A 15,652-nucleotide genomic window follows, 5' to 3' on the forward strand; every position below is an offset into this window, starting at 1 on the left:
TTCTGGCTGCTTTCTACCATGGCTGCTAGGACGACTTGGTTTGAGTCCTGATGGCTGTGTTTTACATGTTAATGCAATGGGAGACTAAAATGCCTCCAGGAGTCATATAACATTAATCACCAATTCCCTCTTCAGATCCAAAAGCATTTGTTAGTAGCAATGCTACCTTAACAACTGGGCCCACACTGCCCAGTGCGGCACAGCATTCTATAGCCCTGCTCTTTCAGCCTAAACCCATCCTATTTGGTTCTGCAAACAGTTGGCCAGTCTGCATGTTCCACAGGCCAGGATCTTAGCCTTATTTTAATCAGTGCTCCCAGAGCCACACAGGGAAGGCAATGTCATAGGATGGGCAACGCTAGATACCTGTGCTTTGTAAACATGGAGAAGGGGCTCACCATTCAAGGCCATCACTTTAAAGAACTTGTCACACTGTTCCCCCTCCTTCCCTACCCAGCATGAGCACTGCAAAACCACATACCTCCTACAGAGGGCAGGTGTCTCATCTTGGGTCTTCTTCCAGAGCTATCTCTGCTGCTGTATCTGGCACATCCTCAAATGCCTGGCCTGTTCTCTGGCACAGCCTGACCTTGGCTCATAACCTTGACAACCATTTCAACAGCATTTTCCATCCCCTTCTCTCAGTCTCTTGCTGCCCTGATGTTGTAAACTTGCACTCCTGGCTCCATAGACAGGCAAGGACAGAGAAAGCTGTTTAGATCAGCCCAGGCAGACAAGCTTTCCTCTGCTCTTTTCCTCTGAAAGCAGCTGGATCCAAGGCTTCGCTGTGCTGTATCAGACTGTCTATTTCTTCTAGCACCATTCAGCACAAAGTGGAGTTCCTTGCCTGGTGTGTGGAAAGTCACTCAGGGACCAGCATGGTCTGAGTTCCACATGAAAGCGCAACTGCATTCCCATGGCACCCCAATATTCACCAGTACCCATATACTCACCTAAGCCAAGGGGTGAACACTCACAGCAGCTTAAGAGACACAATCACAGAGAAATGATGCTGGCAAAAGGTGCCAAGCATTGCCTTTTGGTTTTGGAGGTTTTTGGCATGGTTTACCATACCTAACTTCAGGTACTTAACACATATCTAAGGTTGGAGGCAGTTAAGACTCCCTGAGCTTCCCCTGCAGTGAATGGTGAGCACAGGATTCAGAGCTGTGGCCTAGCTACTTTGTTGCTCTGAATTGATCCCTCTTTTCTTCCCTATAAAAGATTCACAGAGAATTTGGTGGCTTAGAGTTGAGCCAGTCTCTTAATTAGTACCTAAGAGCAGACAGTTTTAACTGCCCCCCAGCACTGGCAAAGACATTTGTACAGGCTTCTTGAAACATGATTCCAGATGAGCACACTTCAGAAAGACCACTAACACCATCACAGGAAGGCTTGCATAGCCCGGGGGTATTACCCCACTTTATCACCCCCATCAGAAACACCTTCTTCAAAAAGCAGTAGCAGCAGGGTGGCTGGCACTGCTCAAAGTAGTGTGAGGTTTGTGCTCTCCTGGAAGCTGTATAACAACAACAAATATAACAATATAGGTCTGTAATTAGCTCCTGAAATACATACTGACTATCCTGACAGAACAGCCTGCTGCTGAACCTGGGCCACTGGAAGTGAGAGGCGATGGTGAGAGGCCCAGAGGTGTCCCACCTCTCCCAGGAAAAGTCTTGCTTCCCCTACACTTGGTGATACCTGGCTCATTCCTAAAAGGCAAAATGTGCTTGTCAGATACTTGTACACCAACACTGCTGGGATGCAGAAGAAGGGAGTTGCCCCAGTTATCCCTTTCTGCTGGATGGCAGAACATAATCAGAGGCTCTTGTGAGCAGCCATATACAGTCCCCCACATCCCCTCTACCGTGCTTCTTTGCTCACCCTGGTGTGCAGGGGCAAGTGGAAGAAGGGGTTGAAGTCCACAGTCTAGTGCTTGTACTTCATACTGGTGCATACAAGGGCAAGATTACCACCACCACCAAAGAAGACCTTTTACAACAGATCTTCTGACGTGCAAAGCAAGATGCCAGGCAAAAATCTGGTTCCATCAGATCCTGTTCTGATGAGATTCCATCAGATCAGAACAGCCTCTCTCCTAGAGGATTAGCTGAGTAGCAGCTTAAAAACTGAGCCCAAGTTAAGCAATCATCACAAAACGGCTACTAAATCGAGGTGGTATCTTCAGCTTCAACTCCAGCTCATGCAACTGCATCAGCAGGACAAACTCCCAACTGACACGTCAGCCAGCCAAAGATGACCTGTCCTAGGCTCTGTGAAGTGCCCTGGGAAGTAGCAGACAGGTTATAGGGATGACAGCATGTAGCAATACCCAACAGTACCTCAGAGTGTGGGGTCTCCCCCAGCCCTTCCTCATTTCTCTCCTTCTTGGAATGCATTGCAGCAGAGGGATGGCGCTGTCTCTTCCGCTTCCGCTGCTTCTCCAAGAGCTTTTCAGAAGCTGGGATGCAACAGAAAGACCACTCAAGGAAAATGCAGAAATAATTCCCTTGCTACAGGTGCCACCAGCAAGTTCTGCACCTTTTCTGAGAGCTTCAGACTGGGTCCCACTGTCTTTGAGAGCAAAAGGGCTGGGGCAATACCAGCCTCCAAGCAATCTGCCCTCTGTCCTGCAACCATCAGAGGACCACCAGTTCATACTGGTTTAAGCTTCCTTTGCTGGGTTGCTGAACAGTATCACTGACTTTTCCTGTGACAGCCCCCCAACAGAAAAGCAGAAATGTTACCGACACAAAGCTTATGTTGCTGATAACTACCTCCTCCCACTGCACCGCAACAAAAACTTCCTCATGTTGATACCAATGTGACACAAAGGCAGATGGAGAGGGAGCACAATGCAACTGCACAGCTGTCCATGGGACAGGGCAGCCACCATTCAGCCTGGTCACAGCATGTCACCAGGCAAAACACAGTGTATTGGTACAGGACCTGTGCTGATGAAGTTTCCTTCAAGCACCCAGACAATGAATGAGAAGTGAACGTCCTCTCATGGAAAGATGAGCCCACTGTCTCCAGTTTCCAGAGGGAAATCAAAGACATAACAGTATCATGAGTAAACAATCTCAGTACTTACTTCTTCTGCCACTGCCTCACCTGAGCCAAGCACCCTCTGAGAAAGCCCAGGAAACATAAGCCCTTACACACACACACAGTGCCACAGGCACTGACCCTAATGTCACCAGTAGCCTACCCCCACAGCCCTGCCTCCACTTACCTTCTCCCAGGTCCGAGAAGTGGGCTGGCGAGTAGAGCTCAGAGCTGTCGCTCTCGGAAGGGCCCGTGCCCTACGAATACACAACAGAGTCAAATCACCAGATGCAAAGCAGAGACGCATGTTCCTCAGCGACTCAGAGCCTTTACAAATGACTGCAACATGTAACTTACAGTTCAGGTCATGAATTCATCAGTGATTAGAGACTTTACAAGAAAACATTTGTTTTGTGTGTGTGACAGATCCCACATGGAAAAGTCAGTCTCTGGGCAGGAAGGAATGCCAAGTCTGATGTGTCTTGTGCTCACCAGCATCATCCGCTGTTTCCAGAGCTGTCCCAAAAACACTGCTAACACCCTGTAAGCTGCCGGGAAGAGAAACTCTCTTCTGGCTTTACACTTTTACTGAGCTTAAGACCAAATACACTGGCCTCTACATTACTGCAACCATGATAATTACATTAAGACTGTGCCACACAGAGAAAAAGGAAAGGAGGAAAACTGTTATTAATCAGCCTTACAAACAGTGACAACAAGTCTTGTGCAGGTATACCACCTGAAACAGTTCGCCACAAGTTGCTTTTTTCCAAGCCATGCCACTGAATATCGGGTGTTTAGCAGAGAAGAGAAGCATTTTCTTTAAAAATCTGCACCAAGCACTGTATACGACATGCGATACAACTCAAGCCTCTATCCTGCTACAGTTCTGCATTTACGTACCATTCACCAGCTCACTTGGGAAGGTAACAAAGGCAACACTACTCAGAGGAAATCTGACGTAAAAGGACAAAGCCTTAGGTTTAAGTTCAAGCTACCTTGCAATGTAAGTGACAGAAAGCTCCTGCACAGAACATTCCTGCTCACACCTCCCCAGCCAGCATCCGGATAACCCCTTTTCTATATAAAGCAATGAACAGGAGATTTTACAGCCAAAACACTTAATCCCCATTACAACTGGGGAGGGGTGGGGGACACATCTGGATTCAGCAGATTTCTTCATCACAACACAGCAACAAGCACCTCTGGAAAGGGTGGACCTCTGCTCCTGGGCCACTGCCAACAAAAACCCACAGCCCATTGCACTGTGTCTCAGTCAGCAGGGTCTGCTGTCTAGGCTCGTTTTCTATCTGGTTTTTCAAAAGAGCTGGAAGGAAAGTACCTTCTTTGGGGGAGTCCATTCATCCTTCTTTGGTATAAAGGCAGTGTCCAAATCATTGGATTCCAAGAGCTTTTTAGTGGGCTTCCTTTGACGCTTGCTTTCGAAGTTTCCTGCAATGAAACTCTTCACATCAGGTAAATGGGAGTTTTCTTCTCTTCAATCAGACTATTAAACAAATATCAGCCAACAGTTCAAAACAATCTGCTTCACCCTGTGTTTGGGATCATAAGCTCCTTGGGTAGAGATGCCAATTACCTGTTTCTGTACAACTTCCACAAGAATGGACCACAGTCTGCCATGACCTTCAGGCATACCTCAATATGTAATACAAAAATCCACCCACGGAAGACAGACTATGAAGTCAATGCCAGGAGGTTAAGACATCTTGGCAGCGCAGCTGAAATCATAATTTCCCAATCACTTTGATCTGGCATAAGCCAGTCTTACCACTGACAAATACAGCCCTGCCTCTACTCCCACGCCACTCACATCAGCATTCATGCTGCACATAGTAAACATGCTAAAGGACATGCTCCTGGTTAAAACTACCTGGGAAAAGACACACCAAACAAGCAAGCTGTAACCTGCACCGTTTCCTACTCCAGCCTTTTGCTGGCACGCAAAAGGTAACGAGTTGCTAGACTTGGGCTCAGCCACACTAATTTTGGCAACAGTATAAACTTAGAACGACCAGGAAATGATGACGCTGAGTGCAAGACACTCCACAGAAACAGCCTTCTACCCATCTTACCCTGTTCATCTGCTTGCTTTATCAGCCTCAGCTGTGCCCCTTCCATGACACATCTCTTCACGCATTGCTTATGCATCAAACACTTATGGGGGGACAACATGGCGTCGTTGTCAAGGCAAGCCTCTGCCCACAGCTTGGGCTCTGCAGGCTTCAGCAAGAGGAGAGTTTTCTCAGGAAGGGGAAGAGCTATGCAACCTCTGCATACCAGATGTTGCTTCCACTGCTGCACACTCTACTGTTCTCCTGCACCTCCAACCTCAGGTTCACATCCCCAGTTTTTCCTCCTTTAATCCAACTTTCCATCCGACACCTACAAGTCCCCATGGTATTCACGTAACAGGCTGACTTCCCAGTACCTCTCTGCTTGGTTCAATTTTTTTGACCACAGGCCCTTTAGAACAGGAACAATGTCCCCTCCCAAGTCAGAACACCAGGCTTTAACCCTGGGCATGTCTTCAGACACTACCAGAGAATGAGCGTACTGCAGAGTAGACCTTGATACCGACTCTGCTGGAAAGGGGAAAAGCCCATCAGACTGCACTTGCTCTCCGTATACTGTACCCTACTGAAAGCTAAGGCCCTGGCCTGCTATTAGTACAAGTCTCCAACAACTTCTACAAATGCTTAGCACCTCTAAGGAAAAAAAGCTTTTCCAGAGGGATTTCTGTGCTACAACTCCCTAAGCTCCCTAGGAGAGCAAAAGGTCACACCATGAGCAACGATTAGACTTTGTGTGTCAACCTCAGCACAGCAACGTTCATCCAAGGGGTTTTACAGGCAGCAAGAGACCTTGAAGCTGAAGGGATGCCACTGTTTGCAAGCACAGATGGCAAAGACTCAGAGAAGGAGTTGTGACTTTCCTCATTTGGACAATGGGGTATTCTGTGCCATGACCTAAGGAGGACCATCACACACCACAGAAAGCTAACAGTGTAAGTGTAACCATCCAGCTCACCAGGTCACCCACTGTACTTGCCCTCCCTCCCTTCCCAGCACCAGGAATGGTCACTGAATGAAGCAAAAAAAATACTAACAGATTAACAGCTACTGACCTTCTCACGCTAACCAAAGTGACAATTTCAACTGAACTTGTGATGTGTTCACTTACGGAAGCAGAATCACACAGCCTCCCACATACCTGATTTCAGGAATCTCTCTTCTGCATCTGGAGAAGCAGAAACTTCAGAAACATCCGATGAAGACAGCACCAGCTCTGGAAAACTCGAAGATCCTTCTAGAAGTTGACCGCTAGGATGGGATCCTAGTTCTGAGAAGGAGCACTCTGCTTCAAGGATGGGAGGGGACTCTTTGGCTGAAGATGGAGTTGAAACCAAAGGACTTGGCCCCCGCTGGGTATCTCTGTCAGGACTGCATCGTGCAGGAAGACCTCCTTCAAATTCAGACCTCACCACAGAATTCACCTAGCACAGTGAAATATGTTGGTGAAAATATTCATCCTGCACGGCACCACACACAGCAAGAACACTCAGCCAGCAAGAAAGCATCAAAAGCACACAGACCGAATCCCCCAGAGTAATAACCATGAAGAGCACATTAGCCTTCACCCACCTTTTGCAATTGCTCTTGGCCTTTCTTTGATTTTTTCTTGGGTGCAAATAAGTGATCATATTCTTCTGCATATTCCAGAAGCCGTTTACTTGGCTTTCTAAGGCGTTTCCTCTCTGAATGTACTAAGAAAAAGGAAAGCAGCTTCAAGACTGTGTTTGAGATGATCACAAGACAACATTCACCTCATGATCTGTAGATAACAGTTGTTCCTGCCTTCTCTTCCAGAGGCTCCAAGTGGGAAGAGCCCCAATACTTCTTTCTCTTTGATAACAACCTTATAATTTTTGATCTTCCTATTTTCCACAATCCAGACATGGCAGGTGAGATTTTTAAGGACCTATGAAACTTCAAGCAGTTCAGATAAGAAATCAAATAATATTAGATATCTGACAGAGGGCTCCTGAAATTTCACTCAACCTCTCCCTAGACAAACTTCACCTAACCTTCTTGCAGTACTTTTACCAAAATCTAAGACCATTAGCAATGCAGACTCACCATGCTACTTTTGCTGTTAACCGAAACTCCTTTGGTTTTAGTGCAGGGACATGGGAAAACACTTTTTTCCCACAATGTGGTTCAGTCACTACTTTCATTAGTAACACCTAAGCCTAACTCCTTCCCTCCCCCTCCTCTCTGGCATATTTTTGTATATACTACAAGAGCCCTGTACTCCCCATCTGTTACTGCAAGCCCATTTATTGCCTTTGCTTCCTGACAATAGATTCCACAATGAGATCGGGGAGCAAACAGTCCTCGCCAGCAACTCCAAGCTCTTCAGGGCTCCTATGTTTTTGTGTTTGTACAACACTGTACCACCACAAGGGAAACCTAGTAACAGGTATTTCCTTGATAAAAACCTAACCACCCGTGCTATACCACCTCAACACTCCAGTGCACAGCAACCTCCAAAAAATAAAAAAAAAAAAAAGGAGCCTTGATGCTCTATGTCGTTTTTACTCAGCAAGCTGCAAAAGCAAGATGATGCAAGTTTATGTTTTTACCAATTCCCAGAACGCCTCTGACTTTTCCCCTTTTTTAGTTTTCAAAATTATTAAGTGATATTGTCCAAAGATTTTTCCTAGTCACAAAAACACTTGTGGTCTCCTGGAAGTTTAGGAACAAGCAGCAAATATCCTCTTTGCTTCTTTTCATGTGTAGGAGGTGGCTTTTTTCTTCCTTAAAACGGAAACATTTTATAACAAAGCATTCCAGTGCAACGCTTCAGAACGGGGATATTGGACAAGACTGCTACACTTTATTGTGGCTTTGTGGTTAAAACAAGCATGAAAACGTCAAACTTGGCCAAAAGAGAAGAAAGGAACAACTTTCTCAAACACGGCTATTTTCAGCTTCTCTTAACGCTCTGCACAGGTGTCTGGGTGAAATACACATTTCAGCACATAACCAGTTGTATGATTAGTAATCTCACTGGGCAACTATTTAGAGCCCCAAAGCCACGCAAGCAGAGCACTGTGCCAGAAGGGCTGGCTTAACTGCATTTCTTTCCCACCCAAAGCGAATCCCATACAAGAATCCCAAATGCAGTCTGACGGGCACTGGCAAATCACATACCTGATGAAACCATATTTATAAAAGTGTTTCACGTCAGCAAATTCCACCAATCTTCACTTCTGCCTTATTTGCTCTAAATTGCACCGCAAAGTTTGTAGCAAAAATATGCCAAATGTTGTCATTCAACCATGATGAAGACTTCATACAGTTTGAACTTAGTGGAAATTACACAGTTGTCACTGCAATCTGTTGTGATCTCTTACACTGTCACTCTGCTTGCTGTGGACAGGGATTAGCCATGTCTCCTCAAAGCACTGGCAGAGAAGAAACACCTCCTCTTCTGTAAGCTGCAGTTAGTCTAACTTCCAGCATCATCCTCTCTACTTTCTATGTAATTGGCCTTGCCTGATATAAAAGGAAGACTGGTTTCCACGAATGGGCTTTTCAAAGCATTAGAGGTTTACTCACTACCACCAGCACGGTGGGGGTGTTACAGCAGCCCACACAGATCCTCATACACAGAGGCTCCGGTGCCTCCCTATGGCACATCTGCAGACAGGACGCAGGTGTGCTTCAAGGCTCACGTGCTATTTAGGGCAGGGGAATTGGATTACACTGCAGCTGCTGATCTGTCACTTTTGCAAAGCAAACCCAGGCCCTCAATGTCACTGCATCCCTGTGTGAAGCACCAGGACAGCTCCACACTCTTCATCACCAACGCCACCTCACCTGGGAGCCTGCTGCCTTCCTCTGTCACTTCTCTCCTACCATAACCACCTCTTTGGCAGCTCTTCTCTAAACCCCTCTGTAGACTTGCATCTTCATACCACATATCAACACATTACAGGGATGCTTCAATTGCAAAACCGCCACAAAGCCCTGAAAGCCCGTCTGCATCTTTGTGCAAAGCAGGCACTCACTCCCTCCAGCGGGCTGCGACACTCCTGTGGCAGAGCCCTGACAGCCCCAGAGCAGGACCCATCCTCCCGCCTGCTCTGTGAAGCCTTAAGTCCTCAAAAACGTGCAGCAACAGCCAGAGGAGTCAGTGAACGATTATGCTTGTCGTGACTTCAAACCAGAACTTTTACCCTGTGTTACACCCTACAGGCTTGTTTTCTGTGCCTGTTGTAACCTGTCTTGGGGCAGGTCCTATGACCACTAAGCCAGGAGCTGCCTTTTCCACGCTGAAACAGAGGTGCAGGCAACAACCGCCAGGAACCACTAGTAGCAAAATACACACACCAAAACGTGCACTGAAGGAACACATAAGCAACAAAATGCACACATGTTCAAAATTCTGTCAAATTATATTAATTTATGATACTGCAAATAGATTAGAGTCATTTAGTTTGGTGAAATCCATGTAAAAATCTCATTTTGTTGTTTTCATCAACGTTTGCTTCCCCAGATTCTCTGCAGAAGCCTGATGATGGTGGTGTGCGTTGAACACGGCTCTGCTAGACCTACTCCCTACACACATGCTTTTTTAAAATTTTTTGGCCTTAACCAAATATCCCCATCTCTGTGGGAGAGGCACGGCTGTCTGACCTTGCAATCCTCAGAAGCCTCCTCCTTCCAAGGTCATTTCCCTGGCAGTGATGCTGCCTTACTTCTGCCATCTTCCAGACCCACCTCCTGCCCAGCCTCCCTGGCAGCTTCCCCCGCTTCCGTTCTCCCCTTCACCCCTCAGGTAGCCAGACCAGAGCTGTAAATTCGGAAGTCTGTGGGGTTCCCCAATTTGTTATTAGCAGCTAATAAAGTTCCACACTAAAATGCCAAAAGAAGTCCAGCACATCGACTTGAAATCCTACATGAAATCCTTCAGAACAAGCCAAAAGGAGTCTATGTCAAACAGCACTAAAAAAGTAAGAGCAGCCATCGAGGCTCAGTTTCCCACAACTTTATAGCACTGATCTATCAGCTAACACCAAGCAGGTGGCTCTGTGGAACACATTTTGAAGGTCTAAGTTTAAAACAAAAAATAAAAATTCCCAAACTCAGAAGGATGCTTATTTTACCTTTCACAGTGGAGGAACTAATGATTTGTAAATGTATTTAAACTTTCTGACCAAAAAGCTAAGCAAAATCCCAAGGTCGCTCTGCCGCCTTTGTTCTCCACGCTTACAGAGAACTCAAAACACACTTTCTTCAGCTCAGATGTATACATCTCCACGTTGTCAAAGAGCCCCGAGTTCCATAACTTATGCTTTAAATGAAAAAGTAAAATGTATACAAATACACACTCTGGCGCAAGTCCAGCTCCCTTACCTTGTGCAGAGAATTCAGACTGGGGAGCAAAGTTGCCAAGCTCTGTTTCTGAGTCCATCACACTGTTGTTTGGCTTACCACATACATTCAAATGTTTCTCAACTAAGTCTAAATGATTCTTATAGTTCTGATCTGTCAGGTCTCCCTCAAGCACCTTTGAATGAGGGGAATGCCTACGTCCCAAGCACTCATTTCCCTTCAGTGAAAAGCCACGAGAATTCAAGCCAAAGGCACTCTCCAAGTTTCCTTGTTCCCTAGATCTACTGATGTGCTTATTAGATCTAGCACTGCTTTGGTTAAAACGCTGCCATCGCTTTTTGGGTGCTACGTGATTTATATCATTAGACTCATCACCAAGAGAGCTCTCACTATTTGCCTCTGAATCCAAGTCTGGACTCTCCCCATTTTCAGCAGAAGTGCAGCTCTCAATATTTCTACCAGCTTCAGGTCTCCTTCCAATACGATCTAAATTGTCATCAGATAAACAAGCAGAGTCTTCATCAGTTGAATGTTCTGTTAAATCAACAGACTCTTTTCTCCCAGTATCTTCTGCTTCATTACCTAGAGGACTGGTAACCGAACCATGAACGCGGAATGCATGTTCTCCTGAATCTCTGGATAACCGACTTAGCAACTTACTTGGCCCTCCTGGTTTTAAGTCCTTTCTGTTTGAAACTGTTTTATCTCCAAGCTTTGATGACTGCTTAGATTTTGAACAGTTGCGTTTAGGCACACAATTTGTGCCGTTTGTCCCAGAAACAGCAGTACTCGCGGGCTCCCTTTTACTAGTACCAATCCCCATCAACTTGGTTGGAGGATTGCGTGAATATGAGGAGTTGCTTATAGCGGAGTTTGGATTTACTGTTTCCTGGACACAATCTCCATTTTTTTCTATTTTATATGGGGGACCTACAATAGACAAGGACTTCAGACCACTTGCAGAATTGCTTCCAGAACCATCAGCTGTGCTGGTATTTCGAAATGGGACTATATTTTGACCAGTCATCAGTTGCTGCTCTTTTGTCTTACTGTCATGCATATCCTTCAACATCATTAACAAGGTGCTGAATTTGTAATCTGGCTCAATAGGCAAACGACCATGACCAGAGGCGGAAGAGAAAAGTAAAGGTACTGTGGCCTTTGGAGCACCAGAGTCACTAGCATCATCATTCATGGACCGGTAAGACAGCTCCTTCAGCTCTGACAAGACATGTTTCACCACAGCTGTTTCTATTTCAGCAGAATCCCTGGGTTTCTCATGCATGTTGTTTAACAGTTTCTGACCATCAACTTTTCCGCTTCTCTGAAGAGAATCTCTCTGAAGGCCAGAGAAACCTTTGGTATCAGAAGAGCAGCGATTCATGCCACCCTCTTCTTCTGCAAGAGGAGGCTCCAAGCCAGCAACTTTTTCTTTATGTTTGCATTTTATACTCCTGATTCGGGGCAATTTCACGCTTTTCGGTTTTAAGATTGCTTGATTTGCAACAGCAGGCCAGGAGCTGTCCTTGGAAACACTTTGGGGAGTAGTGTGCTTGTTTGCTAGGGAAAGATTGTCATTTCTCACATCTGAAGAGCACTCAAGAGCTGTCAATGACATCTCAGCATCAGAGAAGCCTACTTCAAGCTCCCCATCTGCAAATTCAGCATCAAGTCTGCTGGTTACTGAACCTCCCAGAGGTTTGCGATCTCTGTATGACTTCTTCCTGGCCCTTCTGTTGCTCTTCTGAGAAAGATACATGGAAAGCTTAATGTTTCCACTTGACGTCATAGGAAATTCCTTCTCCATTTTATCTGAAGAATCACTAACTTCAAGAGCACTAGAGGCTCTCTCTGAACTTTGGTCCATGGTATCTACATCACTGTTCCCACCATCTGAGAGGGAAGAGGATGAATCTGATTCAGTTTGCTTTTTCTCAATACCAGCATCAGACGCAGAATAGTGTATTTGTAATTTGGAGCTGCACAAAATGCCCAGGGAGCTCTTCTCTCTCTCCAAAGATGCGCTGGAAAACAAATCCCCTTGGAAAGTGTTCTTCATAGCATCACTTTTACGATTCTCATAGTCTGGTTTCAAAGTTGTCTTTTCAAAACGTCTTTCTCCAAAGGAGGAAAGCAAATGGTTTTCCCTGGTGCTACTGGATGCTGTTAGGCTGTTGGCAATACGGCGAAGTTCATGAGATGCATGTTTACCTGGTAGGTCCCCAATAATCATGTTTCTAACTATGCTGTCTGGTGTTTTTTCTTTGATTTCTCCCCTAGATGCTTCCCCTCTTGTGCCACTCTTTTTTACTCTAGTCCTTTTTCTGCTGTCAGAGCTTTTTTTCCCATGTGGCTTAATGTGCAATTTTCCTTTTTCACTGGCCGGGTGTCTGGACTCAAACGCCAAGGATTTAAAACATCCATTCAGCTGCCTGTCCCTTTCTGCTCCAGGGCCATTGGCATAGTATTCCGACCGCACTTCCTTCTCGCTGTCCAGCTCGCTGGAGTTCTGGCTGCACTTTTGATCCTCTGGCCCCCCGAGAAGAATGTCTTCTGCCTGTCCAACACTGACTTCCCATTTAGCCATAAATCTTTGAGGAACCTTAAAGTTGGAAGAAACAAAAAAAGAAAGAAAAAATTTGAGTGGTAACCAACAAGATAAAAGTGAGACTGAGGTGCATAAGGCACAGAACAGTGATAGTTGTACATTTTGCATCTTTAAGACAATCACATGGATTCCCACAGGCTGTGCCTAGTGGACACAGAAAATACTCCTCCTAGGTAAGTACCCTGCACTCCTGCTGAGCGTAATAAAAATCCTTGTGCATTCCCAAAACAGCAACAAGGTCCCTGCAAGCACAGGTCTCCCAGGAACCAGATGTCCTGGCATCCCAGCACACCCCGAAACACAACAGTCAGTAAAGAGGAATGCAAATGGTATGGATCCCTGGCACAGAAATGCAAAGCAACAGCCAACAAGCACCTCAAGGAAAACACAGTATCATTTTCCTCAAAATATTTGAGCAGACACATTTGCTTTACTCATTCTTGATTCTTCTGCACCCCGTGAACTCTGAGCATGATTCAATCTTCCAAGTCCATCAACTCACCTTGGTACAAAGATGATACACACGCACCCTACTAAGATGCACTCTATTAAATCCAAGACCTCCGTTACCTAGAAGTGTTCTAACTTTAACTTTGCACCTTTAGTATAAAACAATAAGTACTCTCCATACTGGACAGGAACTTCTGCTAACATCTAAAACCAGCAAGAAACTTGGTTTTTATCCACGTGTGTAGTTCTTGGCTGCACAACTGCAAGTCAAAGGCTTCACAGTTGCCCCTAAGATCAAAACCATGTCCAAGTCAGGAAGAACAACTCACATTTCTGACACTTTTCCTTTAACAAAAAACCCTCACACCAACAAAATCTCATCTCAGCAGATTAAAAAAGTTCTATGGAGCCTGGTAAGGCAGTCAAAGACTCTCAGCTTCGCATCAGATTTTGGCTTCCAGTGATGTAAACCTGGACATTTACATGAGCAACAAACATTTGATTCCCCTCCACTGCAGTGACACTGGCACTGCCATTGACATATAGGATGAGATTCTAGCCATGCAGCACTTCTATAACCAGAAGTTACTTGTGAGCATGTCTCTAGCTGTTAGGGGGCTGGGAACACAAGGAGAGAAGAACTTAGAGAAGATACTGAACATGCCCTTGGAAAACCAAATGAAAGCATAACACCCAGGGATTCACATCTGCAAGAGCACATTTAATCTGAGAGTTTTGCATTAATGTGGGTTAAGTACTTAACTGCTAATAAACCTCTTGGAAACAGAGAAAAAATAAAACCAGACACCATTGCTTAGCATGACTATTTGCTCTCTTACAGTAACACAGTAACCCCTGTACTTTTTCACTTCAGTAATTCTAGAAAGTTAATTCCTCCAGTCACCTTCCTAAAGGTGTAGTCCAGACTCCTGTGTCACATTACATTATAGTGGCTACACTGATCAGGGCTGTTATGTTTGGAAACGGAGATGATATGATGAGCCACAAAACTCATTCCCACAGGCTCACCAACAAAGCGTTTTCCAAGTCAAATTATAAGTCCTCACAGGTTTCTATAGAGAGAATTACTGAAGCAGGCCTAAAAACCCCACTGCTTTATCTCAGTCAGTAATCTAGTGAAGTGTGCAACTCCACCTCTGCTTCAGATACGCCAAAAGAGGCTGCCAGAGAGCACAGGAAGTTATTTAGAAGCTTGCAGTAACAGACATCACGAGAGGGCTGGGCTGCTAAACAAATCTCACACTGACAGAGACCTGACTCCTCTGCCTCTCGGAGCTGTCGAGGGCAATAAAAGCAGCAGGCCACACCCTGACACAAAAGAGAGCCTGGAAACTCCTAGCAGCTTATACACTATGCTCATAAGGATGTAAAGAATCCCTTCCCTGGCTGTGTTGCTACAGTCACTGCCACAGAAGAAAGCTGTCAAAGTGCAGTTTCAGGCATAAAGGAGTACTTTGTACTGTGTAGATTCAAAGAATCAAAAACATATTAGAGAAAACAGATCCTTCACCTTATGTTTGTAGCCTTTTTCCTTTTGCTTTCCTCTTCTTCGAAGAACAGGCAGCTCTTCAAACTGATGTCTTCCTTCAAAGAGGACAATAGCCTTCCCAGCAACCCAGGTTTTCTCTGAAGGTTCTCCTAAGGCATCCACATAGTACTCTCGATACGGTCTCCGATTGGAAACTATTTTGAGAAATTTAACAGAATTAACCCCTTGCATATAACAGAATAAATACACGCAAAAAGAATCACAGAAGTAGGTAACAATTTGCCATGTAATTTTCAATGGCTTTTTGCTTAACAATGTTCCCACAAGAATGCCAGTTCTGGAAATTTCTATTCAGAACTAAGGGAAACCCCTTTGATCTCTTCTGTCTCTGTTCTGTGTTGCTACTCTCTATTTCTAAATAGTGGGGGTTTTTTCCCTTACAATCAATTAATAGATCTAAGATGGGTTATCTCCCTAGAACAATGATTAGTTTGGCTGCAAAAAAATTTGCAAAAATATCCAAATATTTTTTCCTTGATACACACAACATACTGGCAGCACATCTTTTTTGCTACTCCCCGATTAAAGATTAAAAGCCCCAGTCCACCTGAC

The 15,652-nt window shown here is 45.2% G+C and overlaps 1 protein-coding gene across 4 annotated transcripts in view; it reads right to left on the reverse strand.

Annotated features, from left to right (window-relative positions):
* The window catches only part of NSD1 (nuclear receptor binding SET domain protein 1), a 66,700-nt gene that overhangs the window by 29,787 nt on the left and 21,261 nt on the right, over positions 1 to 15,652 (reverse strand). For 3 of the 4 annotated variants that reach the window (XM_074915792.1, XM_074915790.1, XM_074915789.1), the window contains exons 4-10: positions 15,062 to 15,234; positions 10,494 to 13,074; positions 6,714 to 6,835; positions 6,283 to 6,565; positions 4,394 to 4,503; positions 3,239 to 3,308; positions 2,346 to 2,464 (exon numbers count right to left, since the gene is read on the reverse strand). In XM_074915792.1, coding sequence (XP_074771893.1) covers positions 2,346 to 2,464; positions 3,239 to 3,308; positions 4,394 to 4,503; positions 6,283 to 6,565; positions 6,714 to 6,835; positions 10,494 to 13,074; positions 15,062 to 15,234 — 3,458 coding nt within the window. The remainder of the gene's footprint in view (positions 1 to 2,345; positions 2,465 to 3,238; positions 3,309 to 4,393; positions 4,504 to 6,282; positions 6,566 to 6,713; positions 6,836 to 10,493; positions 13,075 to 15,061; positions 15,235 to 15,652) is intronic. The other variant, XM_074915793.1, reaches the window with a different exon arrangement.

This window comes from Athene noctua, chromosome 12, assembly GCF_965140245.1.
Source record: "Athene noctua chromosome 12, bAthNoc1.hap1.1, whole genome shotgun sequence".
Lineage (NCBI taxonomy): Eukaryota > Metazoa > Chordata > Aves > Strigiformes > Strigidae > Athene > Athene noctua.